General features: G+C 39.5%; 1 protein-coding gene across 4 annotated transcripts in view; it reads right to left on the bottom strand.

Annotated features, from left to right (window-relative positions):
* The window catches only part of micu3a (mitochondrial calcium uptake family, member 3a), a 198,754-nt gene that overhangs the window by 30,553 nt on the left and 141,820 nt on the right, over positions 1 to 26,381 (bottom strand). For all 4 annotated transcript variants that reach the window (XR_007248902.2, XR_007248903.2, XM_048544469.2 and 1 more), the window contains 3 exons: positions 25,672 to 25,843; positions 15,957 to 16,065; positions 12,863 to 13,020 (listed from right to left, as the gene is read on the bottom strand). Coding sequence is in view for 2 of the 4 variants with exons in the window: in XM_048544469.2 (XP_048400426.2) it covers positions 12,863 to 13,020; positions 15,957 to 16,065; positions 25,672 to 25,843 (439 nt within the window). In the remaining 2 variants the exon portion in view is untranslated. The remainder of the gene's footprint in view (positions 1 to 12,862; positions 13,021 to 15,956; positions 16,066 to 25,671; positions 25,844 to 26,381) is intronic.

Genomic DNA, 26,381 nt, shown 5'->3' with positions numbered 1-26,381 from the left:
AAAACTATACTATGGAGACACCATAAATGTAAGTAATGGTATAGTTACAGAAATGAATATTATTTTTCACCTGAGCCAGCAAGTATTCTTCATGCTTTTCCTGTTATTGCCTCCAAGGGCAGTTGTAACTTATGCAGGTCGGGTGGAGCAAGTCTGCTCTGTAGTTGGCTCTTTTGCCTGGGAAGACTTGGGATATCATCACCTGGTACAATTCAGCCAAGGGGGCCCAGTTTTGCTGACAGCATCCTGTCCAGCTGGAGGCTCATCCTCCTCCACTTGAATTCGAACATAGAACAGTACAACACAAGAACAGGCTGTTCAGCCCACCATGTCTGCACCAACCATGATGCCTTGGTCTAATTCCATCTGCCTGCACATGGTAACTATTCCTCTATTCCCTGCTTGTTCAAGTGTCTGGCTAAATGCCTCTTAAACATTGCTAATGCATCAGCTTCTATCTGGCACCCACAACACCATGTCACCAGAGTTGTGCCGCACATCTCCTTTAAGCTTTCCCCCTCGCACCTTAAACCTCGCTCACATCATACATCCTGGCTCCAAAAGTATTTGGCATTTCCACACTGGATTAAAAAAAAATCTCCAACTATCCACCCTATCCATGCTTCTCATAATTTTATATACTTTTATCAGGTAGCCCCTCAGCCTGACACTCGAGCAAAACCAACTCAAGTTTGTTCAAGAGATAGTAAGAACTGCCGATGCTGGAGTCAGATATAACACAACGTGGAGCTGGAGGAGCAGTGTGGGCCGGGCAGCATCAGAGAAGCAGAAACCTTGACATTTTGGGTTGGGACCCTTCTTCAGAAGTGTTGAAGAACTTCTGAAGAAGGGTCCTGACCTGAGATGTCAACTTTCCTGCTCCTCTGATGCTGCCTGGCCTGCTGGGTTCCTCCAGCACCACACTGTGTAATCTCAAATTTGTCCAATCTCTCCTCATGGCTAATATGGACCAATCCAGGTGACATTCTAGTTGGGAATAAATTACTGCAGATGCTGGAATCTGCACTGAAAATAACAAATGCTAGGGATCACAATGGGTCAGACAGCATCCATAGAGAATGAACTAACATCGAGTCTAGATGACTCTTCACTTCAGCTCTGGACTCGAAACTTTAACATTCCAACTATCTTATTTTCCACCCTCTCCCAAGCTACAAACAATTAATTTTTATTCCTCACACTTCAACACATTATACTCTGCCATCTTACTGCGTATTCACTTAGCTTGTCTAAATCCCTTTGCAGCATTTTGTATCCTCCCCATAGCTTACATTCTGACCTAGCTTTGTACTGTCAGCAATTTTACACCTAGAAAGTAATGTATCTCAGTCATTTAGATCATAAATAGTTGATCACTAATCCTGTGACAAAGTCTGCCAACTTGAAAGTGTCCCATTTATTGCTGCTCTGTTTCCTTACTGTTAACCGATCCTCTGTTACGTTACTCCCAACAATTGTTAGCACTGCTGCCTCAGCCCCAGGGACCTGGGTTTGACACTGGCCTTGAGCAACTGTCTGTGTGGAGTCTACATGTTATCCATGTGTCTGTGTGGGTTTTCTCCAGGTGCTCTGGTTTTTTTCCCCCACAGTCAAAAGATATGCAGGCTAGGTGGATTGACCATACTAAAATCACCCCACTGTGTCCAGGTTAGATGGGTTAACCATGGTAAAAACCCCACGTGGGCATCACATGAAGGGGTGGGAATGTGTGCGCATGCAAACTCAATGGCTAAATGACTGCCTCCTGCACTGTAGATGTTTTGTACCCACTCCAACACATCCACGTCCTTCTGGTAGTGCAGTGACCAGAACTGTATGCAATATTCCAAGTATGGCCTAACTAAAGCTCTATAAAGCTGCAGCATAACTTGCTTATCATTATGTTCAATTCCCCTTCCAATGAAGGGAAGCATACCATAGATACTACAACTCATCTTGCTCATTACATTGTTTGGAAATCCAGTTACACATCTGCTTCCCCTAATCCACCTTACTAGTTTGATCTCAAAAAATCCTCTAACAAACTTCTTAAATACGATTACCCTTCTGAAAAATCATACTGCCATTATTTGATCATTTGATTATTTCCTACGTGCTCTGTTAAAACTTCCTTAGTAGTAGATATCAGCTGGTGACTGATGTCATAACTAGCCTCCAGCTCACTGTTTTCTCTCTCCCATTTTTAAGTAATTCGATTTTCTAACCTCCAAACTGCTGATATGGTTCTAGAATGTAACGATGCCCATCTAATCCTCACTGAAATACACTTCCATTGTATTTAAGCAGCCACTATCATTGGATTTTTCTCACTATCAGGCACTCAATATCAGATCAAGGGACATGGCAGCAGGGAGGGTGGTGCCCTTTCTTATAAGGCAATAAAAATATAGGCACATTATCAGGCTATTTGCTCCCTCAAACTTGCTTCACCACTGCCACCTACTCTCCTCAGTCCATGGCCCCTTTCCTATCAATTGCCAGCCTGCACCCACAGGGCTTGCATTCTGGCTGATTCTGGGCCTGTGGTTACGTAATGCTGCCAAACACTGATCAAACTGATCCTAGGCGGATTAGCCATGCTAAATTGCCCGTAGTGTTCAGGGATGTGTAGATTAGGTGGGTTATGCGGGACAGGTCTGGGTGGGATGCTCTTAGAGTCAGTGTGGACTTGTTGGGCTAAAGGGCCTGTTTCCACACTGTAGGGACTCTACTATTCAAACAATGTCAGCAAGTTGTACGAATACCTATTTTTGACACAATGTAAACCAAACAGGGAACTCAGTCATTGGTTAACCACTAATTTCACTCCAATAGTTGTTTCTGGAAGCTTCCCCACTATGGAACCACTGCAATTCTCCAGTCTTCTAGCACCTCCTGAGTTTGGGGATGACAAAAATTATGGCTAGTACCTCCGTAATTTCGATTTTCGCTTTCTTCAATTTTATTTGATGCATCCCATCCATTCCTGGTATCTTATCCAGTTTCAATAACCTATCAATTCAATGAATAACTTTCCTGTCAATTCGCATGCCAGAACTTCTTCCCCTGTAAAACATTAAGTTAATTCGTCAACTATGCTGCTTATGTACAAGTGTAAATCCCCTATCTGGGCCTTAAACAGTCCTACTCTTTTTACTGTTGATATGGGTAAAGATGACTTTGGGATTCCCCTAAATGTCAGCCACCAAGCTTTTCTTAATCCTTCTTTGCTTCCCTAATATGCTTTTTTCACCTCCTCCTGAACCTTCCATACTACTGTTGGTTCTCTGTTATATTTTATACCTGACCCTGTCATAAGAACACTTCTTAATCTCAACTACTATCTTCTTTTTAATCCAATGAGCTCTGGAATTGTTTGCCCTCTCTTTCCCTTTTGAGGGAATATTTCTTAACTATAACTTACCATCTCCTCTTTGAACGTAGTACATTGTGTAGCGACAGAATTTCCTGTCAACATTTTGTTCTAGTCTATCTGACCCAGCTCTAACTTTGCCCTATTGTAGTCAGCTCTCGAAGGTGAATTATTCTTACCTAGAATCTTATTGTTCTTTGCGAATCATAAACCTAATCTTGTGATACAATGACTACCGTCTTCTAAACGTTCTCATACTGACACTTGATCTACTTTGTCAACCTCATTTGCATGAACTAGGTCTAAAATCTCACCCTTTTGAGTTGAACTGGACATCTGCTGATGTAGGAAACATAATTTCTGAACATTTGCCATTGTGCACCCTTAATACTACCACTGTGCCAATCTATATTTGGGAAGTTAAAGTATTCAATTATCACCACTCTGTAATGTTGCGATTTTCTCTTTTATTTAAACAGAATTGCTTCTCTACGTACTTCCCGCTAGTTGATGGTCAATAGAATACACCGAGCAACATAATTTTATTAGATAAGAAAGCGTGGAGCTGGATGAACACAGCAGGCCAGGCATCATCAGAGGAGCAGGAAAGCACATGTTCTGGGTCAGGGCCCTTCTTCAGAAAAACAACTTTATTGTTTATTTATGGGATGTGTGCCACTGGTTGGGCCAATATTTATTGTCCATCCTACTTGTCCTTGAAAAGGTGATGATGAGCTCCTTTCTTCAGCTGCTGCACTCCATTTGTTGCAGGTAGACCCACAATGCCTTTAGGGAGGGGATTTCAGAAATTTTGACAACACAATGCTGAGGGAACACCAATATATTTCCAAGTCAGGATGGGTGGCTTGGGAAGGAATTGTATACTTTTTTTTTCCTTAAATCGAGTCAGATTGATTTCATACTTAAATCTTCTGGACCATCCCCTTTCTCCAGCATTGCCATGTTTGATTTAACCAATATCAACACCCGTCTACTTTTCCTTCCTTGAGCCACATTCAGTATCACCACATGATACTTCCACATGGTTATCTATGCATGTGACACCTTAATCTTATTTACAATACTGCATGCATTCACATACATATGCATTAACTTTGATTTAGACTTTATTTCTTTCTCTGTTACTCTGACTTCAACTAATGATTTTCTATTCTTTATGCTACTACTATCAGGCTTTCCAAACATTTTGTGTGCAATAGTATTCTTCTTTAATACTCTTTTTTGGTTCCCACACCCTGCCAAGTTACTTTAAAGCCATTCCAATAGCAGTAGCAATACACTCCACAAGGAAATTGGGCGTTACTCTGTTCAGATGCAAACCAACCGCTATGTACAGATATTAACTTTCCCAGAGCCAATTCTGGAAATCTAAAGCTCTTCCACCTGCATCATTTTTCCAGCCACATATTCATCTGCCCAATTCTTCCATTTCTGTACTCACCTGCATATGACACTGGGACTAATCCAGAGATTATCACATTTAGGGCTTGCTTGCTGATTTTCTATCTAGCTCCCCAAATTCTGATTGAAGAACTTCTCCCTTCCTATTCAAGTCTTTGGTACCAATGTGAATTAAGGCTTTTGGTAATTCAGCATCCCTCAGAAGGATGATGTCACACAGCAGTTGCATAACAAAGAAGAATGAAGAACAAAGAACAATACAGCACAGGAACAGGCCATTTGATCCTCCAAACCTGCACCATCATAATTTGCCCTTCCATACTACAACTATCTTCACTTTCAGGATCTGTATCCCTCTATTCCCTTCCTATTCATGTATTTGTCCAGGTGCTCCTTGAATGCTGCTATTGTGTCTGCTTCCACCACCTCCTCTGGCTCCATGTTCCAGGCATTCACCACCCTTTGTGTGAAAACTTGCCTCTCATCTCTTTTAAACTCCACGTGCCCCCACACCCCAACACTTTGTGTCCTCTTGTAACTGATTCTCCATCCTGGGAAGATGCCTCACACTTTCCACACTGCATGCTATTCACAATCTTATAAGCTTCTATCAGATCACCCCTCAACCTCCTGCGTTCCAGTGAACACAAACCTAGTCTATCCAACCTTTCTTCATAGCTAAAATTCCCCACACAAGGAAACACCTTGGTAAGCCTTTTCTGTACCCACTCCAAAGCATCCACGTCCTTCTGGTAGTGCAGTGGCCAGAACTGTACGCAATATTCCAAGTGCGGCCTAACTAAAGTTCTATAAAGCTCCAGCATAACTTGTTTATCATTATGTTCAATGCCCCTTCCAATGAAGGGACACACACCATAGACACTTTCTACTACCTTATCTACTTATACTACCACTTTCAGCGATCTGTGGACTTACAGACCCAGATACCTCTGCATTTTTTTCCCGGTCACCTTGGAGGCAACATGCCATCCTGCAGTCATGTTCTACAGACTCAGAAAACTGTCTGTTCTTACAACTAATGGATCCCTTTCATCATTGCTCCTCCTTTCTTCTTTCTCCCCACCTACACAACCAAGTTGCTGTGATGTCACAAACTTGTGTCGGACTACACTCTTTCGAGGAACCAATATGTTAAACACCTTCAAAAATAGAAGACTGGTTCGAGAGCGGGTCCCTGGGGAACTACGACATGATATGCATGTTCGTCTTGGCTACTTGGTGGCCACCCATTCCTTTCTGCCTCCAGGCCTTTTTAACTGTGGTATGACCACCTCTCCGAACATGCTAACCATGTAAAGCTCAGTTTTGCCGATGTGCCACAGTGAATCCAGCTGCTGCTAGCATTTTGAAATCCAGAGCACAAACTTTCTGCGACTGCCAGCAATCTCTGCACACGTGGACATTTAGGACACAGTTTGGGTCTATAAAACTTCCCACATATCACCAGTCAGAGATTCCACTCCACTGAACTGAGCTTCCATATCTTAAAATCATTTACCTTACAATAAGCTTTACCCTGATGTGAATTACTCACATTACTTTATTATATTGACTCTAGCTTTTCTTTACCACTGAGGCTTCTCAGCCAAATCCAAACACGGCTACTTCTTTCAAATGATACACCTCTCTAATTTACACCAATTTAAAGACAATCCCCAGTAGACATTTTGTGCCAGTGATTTTACAGATTCTGTTACGTCAATGTTGCTTTAATCAGAGGGAAATCTCAATTACGTGGTTATCTTAGATTTTTATGTTTACTTGTAAGGCAACATGTTTGAAATAATAATTGATAATTAAACCACGAGTTAGTTTGTTCAGTAATCTGCATATTGAACCATGTAGTTGAACAGATTGTTGGAAAATAAAATAGCAAAGAATGGGTCCTCCACTGAGGACAAGACAGGCAAGCTAAACCCAAAAGACTATATTCCACATTAGTTGCCAACAGGTGATCTTATTAGCTGTGAAGAAAAGGTTTCTCATCAATATCTTAATTACATTAGCCTAAACACATTGCTATACTGGCTGAGAGAAACAAAAACAAAAACAAAATAAATTTGTAATAATGTGTAATGGCGACAGAATCATTAAACTGGAAAGAGATGACTGAGGAAAAGTTTATGAACAAAATATCTCTAACAAAAGTCTACATAATGTTTGAAGTGAGCTCAAAGTTACAACCGCATCTGACCTTGTGTTATGCGGCAACTATATTATCATACCTCACCGAGGAATGTGTAGTCAAAGCAGAACATGAAGGTCACCAGGAAACTGACAATACCAAACAACTCCTTTGGGGAAAGGTATGGTCCCTAGGTAATGGTTGTCAAAGTTAGTGCAGACTGAAACATGGAATTCAGAGCTATGCCTGACTTTCTTTCATTAACAGATCTCAGCCTTCCAAATATACTAAGCTCAAACCTTTCTTTCACCTCTGGGTTGATTCTGCCTTGCTCAGGTCCCAGGTGTAGCAATGAATGTGCGCTGTGGAACCCTGAATTCCCTCTGTGGTGGAAGTCCTGTTTGCACATGGTCTGCTGTTGGTAATGGTTTGCAATCCATGTTGAAAAAAATAGGCTGGGGTGTGAATAGAGTTGGAAAAGTTGGCATGAGTCTTCTCTCACTGCCATCCTACTTCAAAGACGAAAATTATGGCTGTTAATGCAACAGTGCTCAACTATTACATCTCAGAAGGGGAAACAATCTAATTGAACACCAGTAACCTGCTTTTAAAATGCTCAGAAACAAAAGTGTTAAAATAGACAAGTGTCTCAAGAGACAGTGGAGCACAGACCAAATCTTGGACCTTGTGCTCTGACCCACCATAGTTCAATAAAATGCAACTCCCAGGTATGTAAAGACAATTATTCTGGGTCACAGAATCCCTACAGTGTGGAAATAGGCCCTTTGGCCCAACAAGTCCACACTAACTCTCTGACCCCTCCTCCACCACCAACTATCCCTGCAGTTCACATGGCTAATCCACCTAACCAACACATTCTTGGGCTCTATGGGCAATTTAGTATGGATAATCCACCTACCCTGCACATATTTGAACAGTGGCAGGAAATGGGAGCACCCAGTGGAAGCTCACGCTGACACAAGAATGCGCATAACTCCATACAGCACTCGAGGCTGGAATTGAACTCAGGAATTCTGGTCACTGACATGGTGGCTCAGTGGTTAGCACTGCCTCACCATGGTTTTGGGAATTCTTTCCCAAATGCAACAAACCCAAGAATGTATAAGCTATTAAAATTCTGTTTTATTAAATACTTGTTTTAACTTTGACAGATATTTTAATACAAGTATAACCCAATAGATGGCAGCAAAGTTTACTGAAATTGCACTCATCTTCAGTAATAGTCCAAAAAATCCTATCAATAAAACGTGGAGCTGGTGAAGCACAGCAGGTTAGACAGCATCTGAAGAGCATGAAAGTCGATGTTTCGGGTCAGGATCCTTCATCAGGATTCTTCAGTCAACGTTGCTGCTCCCCAGATGCTTTTTGACCTGCTGTGCTCTTCCAGCTCCACATTTTATCAACTCTGACTTCCAGCATCTGCAGTCCTTGCTATCTCCTAGTCAAAAAAAAATCTTGTAATTGGTCAATGAACAGTGTCTGCAATAGAAAGATTTATCTGTGACACGTTGCAGTGCCAAATACTAAAATCTCCTTTCAAAGTCTAAGGGCTCATCTTACTAGCAATGGTAGAGGATGAACAACTACTGAGTCATAATGAGAAGTAGCACTCATATTAACAACAAGTCATAGTTTATTGTATGATAGAAATAATGACCAGTTGCATAGGCTAATTACACTGACCAACAGGAACCAGAGATGGAGCTTCCTGCTAGGCTCTTCCAGTTCTTCACCCAGGGCTATGTGATATCAATCAGACTGGGTGGAACTTAATGCAGTTTCAACACTAACATTTTCAGAGCTTATACAACATTAACCATGTCTGGCAGCATCTGTGAAGAAAAATAATTAGAGCTGATGTTTCAGGTTTGGTGACCTCTTCTCAGAATGGATGGTAGCTGGGGAAATGTTGGTTTATATGCAGAAAGTAGGGAGGGGGGATGGGGTAGGGAGTAAACGATAAGGTAAAGGATAGAGCCTGAAGAGAGAGAGGAGCCATTGGACAGACAAAGGAGTTAATGATGAACTGGCTAGGAGGGTGAATAGCTGTTAGTGGGGACTGTTAGTGATTAACAGTAGGTAGTATGTAAGGCAGGCTAGGAGATAACAAGGCCTGGTGGGTGGGGTACGGGGTTAGGACATGGGACAGTCTAGGCCCTAAAATTACTGAACCCGATATGGAGTCCGGAGGGCTGCAGGGTCCCCAAGGGAAAATAAGGTGTTGCTATTCCAGCTTGCACTGAGCTTCGCTGGAACTCTGCAGCAAGCCTGAGAGAGAGATGCTGGCCAGGGAACAGCTGGTGTGTTAAAAAGTGGTAGGCAATTGGAAGCTCAGGATCTTTTTTGCGAGCAGAATGTAAATGTTCTGCGAAGTGGTCACCCAGTCTACACTTCATTTTCCCAATGTACAGCAGATCACATTGTGAGTGCAATACAGTAGGATTCTGTGAAGTGCAGGTGGTGTTGCTTCACCTGGAAGTACATTTGGGCCCGTGGAAGTAAACAAAGAGTGGACCAGGGTGTCCCAGAGGGAACGGTCTATCCAGAAGGCAGACAGGGGGGGGGAAGGGAATGCATATCTGGTGGTGGCATCTTGCTGGAGATGGTGGAAATGACGTCTGATGATTTTCTGGGTGTGGATGCTGGTGTGATGGTGAGTAAGGACAAGGGGAACCCTTTTGCTGTTGTGGAAGGGAAAAGAAGGGGTGAGGGCGGAACTGTGGGTCATGGGTCAGACCAGGTTGTAGACCTTGTCAACAATGGTGCTGGGGATTCCTCGGTTAAGGAAAAAGTTGGATATTTTGGAGGCTCCCTTGTTCAGATGGGTTGGCTGATATTTAATACTTATCACCTTGTTAAAATGATACTGAAATTATTTCTCTTGACTTTGAGACGAGCTTGTTGCTTATCTATAACGCAAGGGCAGGAACCTCATACTGCCAAATGCAGTTAAACTGAGAACAGTCACTTATGTGAAGCTAATGGTGACAGTGCATCTCTAATAGCAAATCAATTTTCACAATCAATACACATCTGTCCCAGCTTGAGGTTGCTGTGAAAAATGACAGACTATTATCACCAGGCTATTATTTTTAACCATTTTTGGGCTAACGAATATTGTTTGCAACAGTATCTCCTATAAGAGCTGATTAATTTGATATCCATGATTGGAGATATTGGCTCGAATATTGTGGTCAAGGAACAGCACTTTCCACTGACTTTAAAGAAAACTGCTGGAAAAGTTTAGTGGTCACTAATTTCACATTCAAATGCAACTTTCAATCTGATGCATCTGTATGGTCTAGGAACAATGCTCTCCGAAAATAGCACATAAAAAGTTGAAATTCATGTTAAATGTTAGGAACGGTGGAAGGGATGATAGGCACACATCTTTTCTTCCTTCACATACCTCTTGACTAAAAGCATATATTTTAAAAAAAGAGATGTTTTAACTCCAAATGCTTTAATTGTCGGTAATAAGCAGATTACATGTTTTTCTAAGAAAATAAATATCTATTATTCAACACCCAAATATACACCACTATATACACACTCAGGAAAGGATTACATTGATAGGGGCAGTCATACAGTTATTTCTTATGGTTTCAATATTGCTTTATTACATTTGCTTTTCCCTCTGGTGAAGGCTTAAAAACAATGCAGATCTATAGTCTTTCTTGGCCACTGAAGCAAACCTCCAGTAATTTAGAAGAATGGATTGGCTGTTATATATTTGCTATAATAGAATTATCTTACTATACACCACTGAAGCTACAATTTTCCAGGTAGAAAGTTCAACTCAGGTCTGAAGAAGGGTCACTGGACCCAAAACATTACTTCTGAATTTCCTTCACAGGTGTTGCCAGACCTGCTGAACTTTTCCAGCAACTTCTAATTTTGTTCCTGATTTACAGCATCTGCAGTTCATTCAGTTTTTATTTATGTTTCAACTTGGGTCTCTGTCTAGATGTGGCGTCAGAGGAGATGTTTTTAGTAGGGCTCCTTTTTTGTGTTGACAGGTGTTTCTGCCTGCCTGACCAGCATATACCTTATTAAAACACTAATCAGAAACCTTGTGTCTGTCATGTGTCCAAAGCATCTCTTTTGATTGTCCTCGTAAATAGTTTCTGATAGTTAGGCCCATTGTCTGAAAATGGACTGCAGATATCATTCATCCACATATCATCCTCATTAACTAGAGCTTTACACGAATTGCTGAAGAAGGGTCTAGGCCCGAAATGTCAGCCTTCCTGCTCGGCCTGCTGTGTTCATCCAGCTCTACGTCCTGTTATATCTTTACATGCATTCTGCTGGTTTGAAAATTTGGAATTAAAGTGGACACAGCAGTACTTTTAATTAGTTGGAGATATGAAGCCACCACCAAAGGAAAAGAAGTTTTAATTACTTCATCACAGCTTATCCAGATATGAAAACTAGCTCAATGTGCTCATAGTTCCATGTGCAAGAAAATCAATCATTTCACCACCCAAATTCATTTTGAGGCTCTGGAAAGTGTCCAAGTTTATATTTTATAAAGTCATGCTTAATAGTTCATAAGATCATTTCACATAAGTGTAACTAAAAGAACTCATTTTGTTTTGATTCCGTCTCCAAAAACCGCAACAGCAGAGCCGGTGAACAAGGGCATCAATGACATTGACTTCCACATTTCCCTATTTAATTCCATATCAATGAACATCAGACGTTGCTGTCAATTTTATCAAGTAATGGTGGGAGATGCCAACACTCTGCTAACAACTACAATTGCAAATTTTGGACCAGTGTGTGTTTCCATCTGACTATTATTAACTTGGCCACACAATACAAAGCAGCAACTATTACACCTGGTGTCATTAACAATCCGAGAGATTTTGATCACTAACTGCACTACTGATATGATGCTCAAACATACTGATACATTGGAGGAACTAACTTAATATCCTCTCTGGAGCTCAATAATATGTGCTAAAAATTACACAAAGCCCCAGTAAATTGGAGTTACTAGATATACATGGCAGCAACACTGCAAAGAGCTGCTTCATCAGGACTTAAGTGGCTCTGGCAAAACCTAAACTGAGTGCCAGCAAGCAAGTTTTATTGGATGACATGGCTGCTTTCGTGCTAATAATTGTTTTTCTGTTTACTTTGCTTAGACATCCTCTAATGCAACACTTGATGCTAGACTCATATGTAAGTACATTCCGTAATGATGTATGTATGGCATTACTTGCCCAAGTTTCTTTTATATACTAGTCCCAAAATAATTGCTGGAAATTCAAGGTTTCAGAATTCTGCATAGTGGTCTTAATTCATCTATAACAAAGTACAAACAATGATTTTAAATAATTTTGCTACATTGACGCAGCACAAAATATTTGGTATAATAGCATTCTACAATTTTTTTCAAATTCTGCCAAAATGAAGACAGGAAATCTCCTTAAATTGAAATAATATGAATACCACTTCTGCAATGTGATAATGTGTAAATTTATGAAGCATTTTAAAAAATTGTCAAAGCAAATAGTGTAATAAACAAATTCTAAAAGTAACTTTGAATCTGTTCATGGTGGACTGCCATTTAAATAGGCCCTGCTTTCAATGGACAAAAGATTTAAAAGCAACATAGTTATTTACTGCGACTAAATTTTATAAAGGTATCCTTGGAAGTTTAAACATTAAATAGTGGTCTGTGATAACACTGGGCTAATCCAAGAGTGCTACTGTTTACTTCAGCTACACGTGCTTGGCATTCTAGTTGTTTTCAAATGCATTAAAGATGTAATATGTGTTTTTAGATTGCAAGATTCTAAGGTAATTATCACCTATTAAGTTGTAAAGATAAGCAAATATTCTTTCAAAGCAATCTGCCATTAATCTTTTGTAAAATTATATGTGCTTACCCTAAATCCTCTGTGCAGTCGATCTTTCATAACACCAATGAATTCTTTGTAACTTAGTTGATCATCTTTGTCCACATCAAAGATTTTGAAGACTGTATTTACCAAGTGTGAAGAAAGCTTCAGGCCTGTAGCCACATATACAGCACGCTTGAACTCATCTGGATAAATATGCAAAAACATTAAAAAAGTGAGATTATAAATTGCAATTTAGAAAAGCTTAAAGTTGAGAACCTTTTTATACTTTGTGGCCAAGTTAGAAACAAGAATTTTAACAATGTCTTCTCTACTGAAGTACACTTAACACAATAAAAGCTAACTTGCAGAATTATATGGACTCTGGAAAGGCAACCTTTTCAAAAGTTATATTGTATACACCACATCTACAAAAACATGACTTGAATGAGTAAATGATTTATTGAAAAAGTGATGTCTGTGATTTAAAGTATTAAGAATGACTTCAATTCAACGATTTAGTCAATAAGTAACCCTTTGGAAAGTGATACAGCTTGCTTTTTTGTTTCAGTTAGTGACAATTTTCTAAATACACAAGTGTTTTTCACATATGTCTATGACAATCTATTATCTAATACCATATAAACTCAAATAATGGTTGAAAATATGCAAGTTTGGATGCCCATCGTTTGGCCAAAAATTATTTTTCCCTAATTTTTTATATATCTCATGCATGAGATGAATCCTAACTTTAACTCCAAAGCATTTGCACTTATCACTTGCTCACCACAAAAGTCAAACTTGTTCTAGTTCAAATCTACTTAATGGAATCATTAAATAGGGCACCAGTGAAGGTTGCTTTTCAAGTCTTCGTGTCTTTATAGGCCAACACATGATGTCAAGCCTACCACCTCACTGATGCAAGCACCTACCATCCAATCTGCAACATGGTATGACAAAGAACAGGAAATGCACAGCCCAGTTCAAACTTAAAGGTATTAAAATTACATATTAGACTAACTGTATGGCAGCTAGAAAATTCAAGCTATCAGAAAAGAATATTAGTGATCAGAGAAAGGTCTCTGCACAGCCTTGACTGATGCCCAAACAGAGAAAAAACCCTGACTGGTGGGTGACATTAGATAACAAATTTGCAAAACACATTTTTAAAAAAATTGCCAGAATGAACATTTCGACTTGGACATCGGCTGAATCTTTGCACAGATATAAACAAGAGAAAGTATCAGAGATAATGGGAACTGCAGATGCTGGAGAATTCCAAGATAATAAAATGTGAGGCTGGATGAACACAGCAGGCCAAGCAGCATCTCAGGAGCACAAAAGCTGACGTTTCGGGCCTAGACCCTTCGGGCCTCTAGGTGCTGTAGTTTCCTCCCACAGTTCAAAGATGTGCAGGCTAGGGTCTAGGCCCGAAACGTCAGCTTTTGTGCTCCTGAGATGCTGCTTGGCCTGCTGTGTTCATCCAGCCTCACATTTTATTATCTATAAACAAGAGAAAGCTGGATTTCAAAACTAGTCCCAATTATCCACCAGATTTACGAACAGAAACAATTTCACACTGCAAAAGAAAACCAAAGTATCACACTGTCTTCTACCAGAATTCGATGACAGGCCTATTGGATTTCAGCAGTATATGTCAAACATTAGCAAAATAATGAAAATAAATTGGCCTATATTTATTAAAGAGGAAGAGTCTCTATAATTTTTGGCATGTCAGCCAGCCAAAGGTGAGCAAAATTGAGCAGTGACTATTGTCAAATCATTCAAGAAATGTGGGATACCCAATGCACCTGATGACATTTGTTTGTGGAAAGATATGGATGATTACAACATGACTTATGAAGATGATGAGGTTGATGATCCACATTATGTTGCCACTCATGGAGGAGATTGGGATCAATTACTTGATTCTGAAGGTAAGGAGGGAGGATTATTTGAGGTGGTTTGGTGGTTCACAGTGCCAGGAACCCAGGTTCAATTTCAGCCTTGGGTGACTGTCTATGTGGAGTCTGCACATTCTCCCAGTTGTTGCGTGTGTTTCCTCTAGGTGCTGTAGTTTCCTCCCACAGTTCAAAGATGTGCAGGCTAGGTGGACTGGCTAAGCTAATTGCCCATAGTATCCAAGGATGTGTAGGGATTCTATATGATATGGATTTTAATACAAGTTCAGAAAAAGCTCTGTTACTAATATTCTTTTCTATATTGTGAAAAAAGTGAATGAAATTGTCTAAGTATAAATGGCTTTTGTTATTGATGAAATTGATGAATTTAGTATGCAGAAATTAATGTCTATGTCATTGAAAGTTATTATTTAATAAATAAAAATACTTTTTGACTCCTTTCCACTAATTCTGGCTGTGAGGTGTGACAGGAGGATAGGCAGCATGAGCAGTCTCTGATGCAACAACTCTGCAATAGCATTGCAAAGGGAAATGATGAATTTCAAACTCTAAAATATTACTTGAGTAAGAATTGATGCCTTATTTTTTAAACTAAAAATTAGTCTTGGAAGCTCTACTTTTACATGAAGATACTTATTTCCTCACAATTCACTGCCAAATCTTATATTACTATGGAGTCAGTCAAGTGATGCTTTACATTTACATCAGACCATCATTCTCTTCATGACTGTTTCACCCTCTATCTACTGCATTCAGGACATGAACCAGATAACCTTAAGAAAACTATAAAACAAAATTTAGTCCATGTATTACGTGAAGAATATCTGTCAGTGAGATTAAAGTGGTAAAATCTACAAATTTGACTTAGCAGAACTAGCATTGAAAATAAAGCTGAAAACTAGCTAAAAATGGGATCAAAATATTTTATGATGTAACAATCTGAGGACCAAAACTAGGCAAATTAAACAAATGCTTACAATATCTATGGAACCTGTAAAGCTCAGCTAAAAGGCATTAAAACTGACTAGGTATAACATACATTTATGCTAATAACCCAAAATAAGTAAGTAAATATGCAAAGCAGACATTGAGTAAAGCCTACTTTACTAATCAAAGCACATAGCTGAAATAAGGTCATGGGCAAAAATAATTTTCCAATGAAATTGTCCTTATGAAAACACGTAGAAATGAATACAGTAACATTATACAATTTTGCTCACCTTGCCCAATTGATCGATTTGCAAAATTATACATCTGCATTGCAATGGCAAAGTCCTCCAAGTTATTCAGGAATTGAAAGAAGGACCTGAATTCATCAAAAGTGATGCCCTAAAATGTAAACAATATGTAAGTATCAAGTGAAACATTCTGCAACTCAAGTAGTATATAGGTTTCAATTAAGATACCTATAATTGTAACTGATTGGGTACTACATTTGATTTATTGTTGTGGGGTTCCATAACTAACACTTCATGTGTGATATGACCTAGCAATAGAAGGTTAATACTAGACTTGATGATCACTCAGAGCGAAAAATCTTTGAAGGTCAGCAAACTTTCCACAGATTAGGTCAAAGATTCTTTCACCTGCTCTTTTCAACACAATGAAGCTGAAATAAAGTTTTGGGAAAAAAAGCACTCTTTAATGAGTGCCAAGTACTAATTGTTTACTTACAGCATTCAGGCAACTTTTAGTGTCTGTAAACATTGCCGTCTAAGGCAGATCTTTTGACTTTTGACACTAAGTAAAAGATTTGCTCATGTCTGTCTGAAAATTTTAACCTTTAGAACATTGCACAACTTCACCTACTGCCTATTACCTTCTGAAGGTAAGAAAAGTAACTAAATCCTTAAAAAAGCAACTTACCTTTTTCATAGAAAATGGAAACAAAAAATATTACACTACAAAACCCAAGTAAATGGAAGAAATCATAGACAGTGTCTTCATCCAGTATTTTTGATATGACCAAGTATTAATGTGAGCAGAACAATGGCTAACTAACTTTTATATCAATAAAGTTTCATTCCTGTATTCCACATTATATTATTTCTTCCACAAAAATATTTAAAAACTATTGTAGTGCCTTCAGGGGCAACATTTTACTAAATTTTAAAACAAACATGCATTATAACACCTGTAGATTTTCTTAAATGGAGCATTATATTCAGTTGAGGAATAGGCAGTCAACTTGTTCCTGGTTTTTGAAGAATACTCAAACTCAAATTGAACCTTCCCAGGCCTGTAAGGCCGAGTTTAGAGGCAACATTGAAAATAGAGGAAAATAGAGGGGAGCTGCATGGGAGTGGGTGCCCAATATGTTCCCACCCTCAGGGAAATTTCCTTTCGTTGGGGATCTAGATCAGCTCCCCACGCTGTGGAGGCTGACAGCCAACTGAGTTGATTACGGATCCAAATTGATCTAATTATGCAAATGTACAAGTCTTTTGCCACTGGCAAGCTGGCCTACTGCAAATGAGGACACTGCCATCTCCATAGAGGCAGCCATTCTGCAGCAGGCTGAGGGATCATTGGAGTTAGCAGATCCATGCCATAGCAGAAAAATACAATCCAAATCATAAACCTAATGTGTTTTTGCTCTGTTTAAGGGACTGAAAAGCTTTGACGCTAATTAAATGTTAATCTGTTTTGATATGTTTTAGTCTATCTCAGCAACAATTGCCTCTCCAGGCAAGGCTGCTGAAGATCTAAAGTTACTGGGTCTCTAAATAAGCTCTCAGCATTGATCAACCTATTGGCCATCCTCTGGAAATGGCCTGCTAGGGGATTTTAACCGGACGACTACAAGATCAGGATAGCTGCTGGTGTGAACTACGGATCCACACCTGACCCAGATATTGAGGTACTGCTGAAGCCTGTAAGAATATCTAATCAGAATTGGTTCAGTGTATGCCCTCTTGCCTCAGAATTACAATTAAAATCCCACTCTAGGTGGCTGACCACATTGTCATCGCTAAGGGAGTGCTGTACTGTTGGAGAATCATATAGCAAAGAGGCCCTTCAGCGTATTGAGTTTGATCACCAAAATCAAAATCACTTTTTTGATGAGGCATAAAATTGTGGCTCCATTAGTTCTTTAAAGTTGATAGATGAAGACACGAATTAGGAGCAAGAATAGGCCATTCACCCCTTTAAGCCTGCTCTGCCATTGAATAAGATCATGGTTAATCAAATTATGGCCTCAACTCTACATTCCTGCCCACTCTGAATACTTTAGACTCTCCTGTTAATCACGAATAGAGGCTGGTAATCTCAGTTGGCCAAATGGCTGGTTTGAGATCCAGAGCGATGCCAACAGCACTGGCTTGATTTCCATACCAACTAAGGTCGCCCTGAAGATTCAACCATCTCATCCTCTCCTGCCTGAGGTGTGGTGAGCCTCAGGTTAAACTCATCATTAGTCTTATCTCTCTAACAAGAGGGCAGCCTGATGGTCCTCTAGGTCTATGAAGACTTTCATCATGAATATATCTACATCTGCCCTAAAAATAATCCATGACTTTGCCTCCTTCTCAGGAAGGGAGTTAAACTTAAAAAATTCAAAAGGTGAGAGGGTTACACTGATGTTACTACTTAAAAAAAAGACCAATTTCTCAGACTCCATTTCACAGAATGAACATAATCTAGTCTAATATTATAGTATTAATGTTTGGGATCTTGTAAGCAAATTGGTAAACACATCTGTCTACTTTACAATTGTGACTATATTTCAAAAGTACTTTATTGACCATTTCAGCACTTCAAACTTCAAGCCTGCTTGAGAGCCAAGACTTAAGAAAAAATTAGTTTGTTTGCACAGGCAAAGAAGAGTGTTGAACTGGATTTACACCTCAATCGCAATCTTGAGAATGCTAGAATACAACAGCAGGGATGTACCGCTGAGGTTGCATCATGGACTGGTCATATCAGAATATTTTTGGCAGTTTTGGGCCCCATATCTAAAAGAAGGATGTGCTGGCCTTGGAGAGGTTGAGAGAAGTTTAAGGCAGAAATGATAGTTGGATCAGGGGTATTTGGACATAGATTGTAGATGGCCTAGTGGGGTTCTTGGTTCTCGGGGACTTTGTCCCATTATTCTGTTCAGTATTAGGTCCTCTTGTCCTCAATTCCCCACAAATCCACATGTCAACTTATGTCGTAACCCTTCCCAATATATTCTACTTCCACGCCAAGACGTTTCCCACACATATAATCCCCACATAAACTGAACCAACTTATGACTGCCCACCCATCGACACTGGCCCTTACAGCTGGAAGGTGAACTTAGACCCTAATCATGATACTCCATATACCTGTGATCATGTGTCAACACACAGCCAGCTCTGCACCAATTGCTCTTAAATTCTCTGTGTCAACTTATCCAATATCCAGAGGCAGAGATAGTAGGAAGGAAGGTCCAGACCTGAAATGTCAGCTTTCCTGCTCCTCTGATGCTGCCTAGCCTGCTGTGTTCATCCAGCTCTACACCTTGTTATCCACCAGAAGCAAATGTCAGAAATCACGTTATTTATTGGAGAAAGTTCATGAAATACAGAAACCTTGCCCATTCATGAAATCCCAATTAATATATTTAAATCCACTCAGGTGCTCAAGCCCTTTATGAAATATTCTTATTCACTACCTCCACATCAAACACTACTAATCTTTTTGAATTTTGAACCTATTTGAACTTTCAAACTATAACTTTATAACCCCACCACCATTATAATTACAGGCTATGGAAAGCAGCCAATTCGTATGCACGATAGCACTTATGGTTATGGCAACAAACATCAATTGGAACTACTAGAATTTTTTTTGACTCTTAAATTCAGGCAGACAGTTTTCTATTCAATTATTAATGGGCTTTCTATTTAAATAATCCAATAGCTTTGCAGTTCTACAGATCCTATCTACCCTTTAGGGGCATTTATGAGCTTTCCACAGATTTGAAATGTCCACACTGCAGAATTATACACTTGCTCCCGCAGAAATGGGCCCTGCTGACTTTGGGTTTCTCGTCGTAGATTGGTTAGCAACATGTGGAATCCATGTGATCCAAGGGAGCTATCCAACCGGATACAAAATTAGCTGGAAGGTAAAAGACCGAGGGCGATAGTAGAGGGTTATTGTTTGGGTTGGAGACCTGCAACCAGCAGAATGCTGCAAGGATTGGTGCTGGGTCTACCGCTTTTCATCATTTATACAAATGATTTGGTTGTGAAGATAGGTATGGTTAGTAAGTTTGCAGATGACACCAAAATTGGTGGGGTTGTGGACAATGAAGAAGTACAGCTTTGAACGGATGGGCCAATAGGCCAAGGAGTGGTAGATGGCATTTAATTTAGTTAAATGTGAGGTGTTACATTTTGGTAAGGCAAACCAGGACTTATACAGTTAATTGCAGGGTCCTGGGGAGTGTTGCAGAACAAAGACACCATGGGGCGAAGGTGCACATTTCCTTGAAAGTGGAGTCGCAGGTACATCAGATGGTGAAGACAGCATTTGGCACAGTTGCCTTCATTGGTTACTGCATTGAGTATCAGAGGTGGACACCATGTTGCGGCCATATAGGACATTTGTGAGGCTCTTTTTAGAATAGTGTTCAATTCTGGTCTCCTTGCTATAGGAAAGATATTGTCAAACTTGAAAGGAGGTTGCCAGGGTTGAAGGGATTGACTTGGAGGAAGAGGCTGGGGCTGTTTTCCATGGAGCATCAGGGGTGGAGGATTGACCTTAGAGGTTTTTTTTGAAACCAGAGAAGTATGGATAAGGTGAATAACCAGGGCCTTTTTTCTAGGATGGGGGTTCCAAAACTGGAAGTAATAGGTTTAAAGGTGAGAGGGGAAACATTTAAAAAGGACTTGAGGGGTAAATTTTTCACCCAGTCTGTGGTGTGTGTATGGAAGGCGTTCCAGAGGAGGTGGGGTACGTGAATAGGAAGGGTTTAGAGGGATATGGGCCAAATTCTGGCAAATGGCACAAGTTTTATTTAGGATACCTGGTCAGCGGGGACAAGTTAGACTGAAGGGTCTGTTCCTGTACAACTCTATAACTTGACACTCTATCCTCAGAAAAGAAGTGGGAGGGTGGGGACTTCCTCTGTGTTATCTACGAATCTGCCAAAAGCAGCCTGTAATGTCTGCAAATTTGTAGGTGCACTTGTCAACTAGGTCGAGAAACAGAAGAACTCAAAGACAGTTAATGCGTTGTTTTGTGTTGCCTACTGGAGGATGAATATTGCCTGAAGTTCAAGGCAAACTCCCAGCTCTTGTTTGAAACTGTGCAATGAAACTCTTTATGCCCATCTGAACAAAGGTCAGTTTATTGTCTCATCTCAAAGATTATCCCTCAAAAACACATATTACTGCAACGAATAGTCAGCCATAATAAAGTCCCAGAATAGGTCTTAAACTGTCAATCTTTTTAATCAGCAATTAAAGTACTTTTAATGAACTAAACTGACAGTTATTTCCTAATAAATGTGAGAGAATATTACATAATTGCAAAAAAATAAGCAAATTTAAAAAAAAAATCAGAAATGAGATAATGATTTTGAAAATCGGGAACAGACAACGTAGAGCAAATTTTCTGTTTTAATATGAACAGTTTCTGATAAATTCTGATCAACATGGGCAAATCTTCAGGTTTCATTATTGTATTAGATATCTATTTGGACAAGTGATATGTAGTGGGTTTTTAATCTGACTACAGTTAATTAATTGTACATAATTATAGAAATTCAGGTTACTTCCACTTATTTCAATTCTGGCATTGTATACCTTAGTGACGCTATGATCTGAGTGTTGGTGAAAGAAAATAATGCTCTTGGGAGTGGGGAAAATGGGAAGGGAAGACATTAGGCATCTAGGTGTGTGTGAGCAGTATTTAATTGGTAAGACTTCTCAGTATACACAAGCCACAGAAAAACAGACACTGAAACATAGTTGAAAAGGGAAAACTAGTTTTTGAGGGGTGAAGAAATCATCTATGAGAAAAGTAAAATGATTCTATTATTGGAATTTGATTGCTATCAGAACTTGGTTCCATATTATACATTGATATCATGCGTCAGATGTTTGCAATATCAAAATGAAATTACATATAAATAAAAATTTTAAATACTGTATGCCACATTAAGTACAAAAACTGTAACTCAATTCAAATCAAATTTAAGTAGCTTACTACAAGAAGAACAGAATTCTTTAGTGCTACATTTTCTAAGAGGAGACCACAAAGTTATGCAATGCAACTAGTATGCAAAATAAACAGATTTTTCTCGTTTCACAAATTTAACTTTCAAAGCTGCTAACATGCAGCAATTTAAAGCAGCTAGAATGTTTGCACATTTTCAAAGAAAGATTAAGCTGATCCTTCTATAAACAAAAACAGAAGAAATATATCCAAAACATCCCACACCTGAAGGCTTACTTGTAACATCAGCTCTATTGATTTGCATTGATGCAATTACTTACCACAAGATTTTTCTATTGCTCAGATACACCACTGATAACAGACATCTGTTATCAACAAATGAAGTGATGAACAATAACACTCTACTATTCTCAGCGGTTTGGATTCTTTTAAAATCTCTCTTCACCTAATGATAAGCATCTGACATCAATAAACTTAATGACTGGCCAATTAAATCAATGATTTGATTTTAAACATGGTTTTTAAGGACGATGTTTAGGTTATTCTGTTTTAGAGAGTGATGAAATGTGTTTTTGTAACATGAGGTTTTCAGAATATAAAGACAACACCAGAGTGCCAAAATGGATTAAAAATACATTTATTTCTGCTCTTGTTTCTGATAATTGATAAATGGGCAGATGGCTCTAGAAGAGTACACAAAAAAGGATAATATAATGTGGGACTCTATGGTTCAAAATACTATTATCCAGTAGAACAGCTGGAAATGCTATGCCCACAATCACTGCACTGCTTTGCTTTCTTTACTTTTTCTCCACTCCTCCTTGACAGTTTAACACATTCCAATCCCCAAAGTAAGGTGGTATGATCAATGACTCATTCTGATTCATTTGCCAATCTATCACATACAAAAGAAATTGAAACCTATTTTTGTGATTAATTTTTAACATTATTGCACTGGTCTTATTTCACTTTCACCAGACTTTTTAATAATTATTCATAAAGGTCAGAAGACAAGAACAGACCATTTAGCCCCTAACTTCTCAATCATTCCTAAATACACGTTTTTTTCCTCAAATCTTAATTCCGTGATTAATTTTGAATACATTCACACTTTTATTTCACAATTAAACATGTCTTACTTTAAAATTTTCAACATTGATCCATGGCCTTCTGGGCAATACAATTCATACAATCTTTGGTTAAATTCCACAAGGATTCCTCAAATACTGCAGTCATTCATTTAAATCCCTTAATTATTGAAAGATCTCAATCAGGTCATACTTTAACTTGCTAACTTCAGGATATGAAGTTGTGTTATGTTTTACTGCTTCAAAGTATTAGACACTTACTTGGATTCAATATTGCTGGCTATATCAGAATGATGCTTTACATGTCTAATGTAAATTTTGCAATATCCTAAAATCAAATGAAGAGGTTTCTTTTTATTTTTTTAAACTAAAACTATATATCAATGGCTAAGCCACAATTCTTTACACATCATTAATTGCCTTCAAGTGGTGGTGGGAAGCCAATTTCTTAGACTGCTACAGTGTATCTCGTGTATGTAGCCCAAAGTACTGAATGGAGGAGTTTCACACAATGAATGTGTAAAAACAAAGTCCAGGTTTGAGCTGATAAATTGCAATTACCACTGACATCTATTTCAAGCCCATGACTCCCACAGCTACCTAGGCTACATCTCCTCTCACCCACCCTCTGCAAGAAGGTGATCTCCTACTCCCAACTCCTCTGCCTCCGCCGCATCGGCCCTCAAGAGGGAGCATTCCACTCCTGGACATCTTAGGTGTCTTCCTATTTCAAGGACTGCAACATCCCTCCTCCGGTGATCAATAATTTCGTCAACTGCATCTCTTGCATTTGCTGAACTTCTTCCCTCAAACCTCCCCCTTGCAACAAAAATAAAGTCAGAATCCCCTTTGCCCTCACATATCACCTCACCTACCTCCTCACCCATTGTATCATTCTCCACGACTTCCGCTACCCTACAATCCGACCCCACCCCGCCAAAGTCACACAGCTGGCTTTTGTAAGGACTACTCACTCTGCGACCACCTTGTTTGCTCCACACTCCCCACTAACCCCACCACACCCAGCACCTTTCCCTGCAACCACAGGAAGTGCTACACCTCCCAAATCACCTCCATTCAAGTTCCAAAGCAAACCTTTCACATCAGACAGGGGTTCACCTGCACATCTGCCAACTTGGTCTCCTGTATCCACTGCTCCCATTGTGCCCGTCTCTACATCAGTGAGACCAAGCATAGACTTGGAGACCATTTCGTGCAGCATCTGTGCTTTGAACACGGCAAACGACAACACCTTCTGGTTGCCAACCATTTTAACTCCCCTTCTCACTCCCTTGTGACATGTCCATCCTGGGCTTCCTCCACTGCCACAAATGACACCCACGCCAACTGGAAGAGCAACACCTCATATTCCACATCGGAAGCCTAGAGCCCGATGGCCTAAATATGGAATTTATCAGCTTTAAAATCTCCCACCCTGATGATTTAGGCCCTTGGAGGTGAGCAGGGAGGTGGTGAAGGGGCAGGTATTGCACCCTCTGTGGTTACATGGGAAGGTATCAGGGAAAGGGTGGGCCAGTGGTGTTAGTGGTTGAGGAATAGGCGAGGGTGTCCTGGGGGGAATGGTCCCTGCGAAATGCAGAGGGGGGAGTGAGGGGAAGATGTGTTTGGTGATGGCATTTTGCTGGAGTTGTCTAAAATGGCAGAGAATGATCCTTTGAATGCAGAGGCTAGTTGGATGAAAAGTGAAGGCAAAGCGGACCAGATCACACTGTTGCGAGTAATGGGAAGGGGCAACAGTGGAAGCACAAATGACAGGTCAGATGCGGTTGAGGGCCCTGTCAACCATAATGGACAGAAAACCACAGTTACAGAAAAAGCAAGACATGTCAGCAGCGTCTGGCAAAAGTGTGGAGAGAAAGCAGAGTTAATATTTCAAGTCCAGTGACCGTTCTTCAGAACTGGCAATATTGCAATGATATAACTGTATAATATGTCTGTGGCATGGTGGAACTGGACTGAGCTGAGCAGAGCAGATGGGTTGGCTTCCAGATTGATGCCACCAATGTTGGAGATAAACTATGTCACAGTATGTGCTGATCTTTACATGTAATGATGTAATCAGGTGAAAAGATCCAGGGGAATCCCATTCAGGAATGTGACAGGTGGCCATAATGACACAATCATGTGAACATGAAAGTGACAAAACTGGCAAAAATGCAGGTGATTTTGATTACTCTATCACTCAGTCTACACCAGCAAAACCTGAACTAGCTTCCAAGTATAGATTGGAATTTAAATTCTGCCAGTTGGGAGAATGGGATTTGGACCCGTGTTCACAGCGTTAAGCTGGGCCTCAGGATAAATTGTATGATAATATGATAATAAACTCTGTCCCTCCTAAATGTTGTTCCATGACTTGAGGCAGTGGCATCAGTTGTCCTAACCTTGGATTAAATCTGTCATCTTAAATTCTTTGTTATTTCCAGTGCTTTCATTATTTTTGAAAGCATGCTTGAGATCTAATTTTTCAACCATGTTTGTCTCTTAATTTCTTTGCATTTAAATCACACCCTTATCAAATGCAAAGTCCTTTCGATTTTAGTAAGGAGAGAAATCTGATTTAAAGTACTTCGTCTATTAAATACAGAAAAATATTAAATTTGATTTTAAAATCAAAGATTCTACCTTTCTTCTGGGGAAAGATTCTACAGATCACAAGTGCAAAACTAACTACCTTCTCTTCAGGAATTCTTTGACGAACAGACTCCAGGTAAGTGCTTGTGTTGTCTACATTTGTATAACGTAGCAGAATACGAGCAAAGTCCTCTTCACTAATTGTGGTCATGCCTTTGGAGTATGAAAGGAATTCAGTTTCCAAAATTTCAGTCTGAATATTATCCATGAACCTAATGCAATACAAAGACGAATAAGTGAGGAATCACAAATCAATTGTCCTTGTAATGTAAAAAATTAATTGGGACACTTTTTGGAGTAGGATAAAAGTAAAAATTATTAAAAACTGTAGTAGTTCTGAATAGGATGCATCTAAATGTGGAAATTGAGTATCAATTGGGTAAACACTTTCTTAAAACTGCTAGCGATTCAACGTATGTGCAAACATACTATCGTTTACAGTGCATTAACACCTTGTGAATCTGCCAGCCAGCATTCGAAGTACAATTAATAATGCATTAATAATGCAAAATAATAATTATGCTTAAAAACATTAGTGAAAAATAATGGAATGGTAAGTAACTTCTGTTGTAAGCATAAATTAATGGATAGAGCAGGTATGTTTCACAAATATAAACAGAATTGATGATGTGTAAAAGAAAAGGCACCAAGTATGGTTCTAGCATGGAGCCTACAGTCAGAGGCTACCACATGCAGCAGGCCATTCAGCCAATCACAGCCTGCTCTCTCTACAGAATCTAGTGTCAGTCG

Source organism: Stegostoma tigrinum, chromosome 1, assembly GCF_030684315.1.
Source record: "Stegostoma tigrinum isolate sSteTig4 chromosome 1, sSteTig4.hap1, whole genome shotgun sequence".
Lineage (NCBI taxonomy): Eukaryota > Metazoa > Chordata > Chondrichthyes > Orectolobiformes > Stegostomatidae > Stegostoma > Stegostoma tigrinum.
This window is presented reverse-complemented; position numbering and strand designations above follow the sequence as displayed.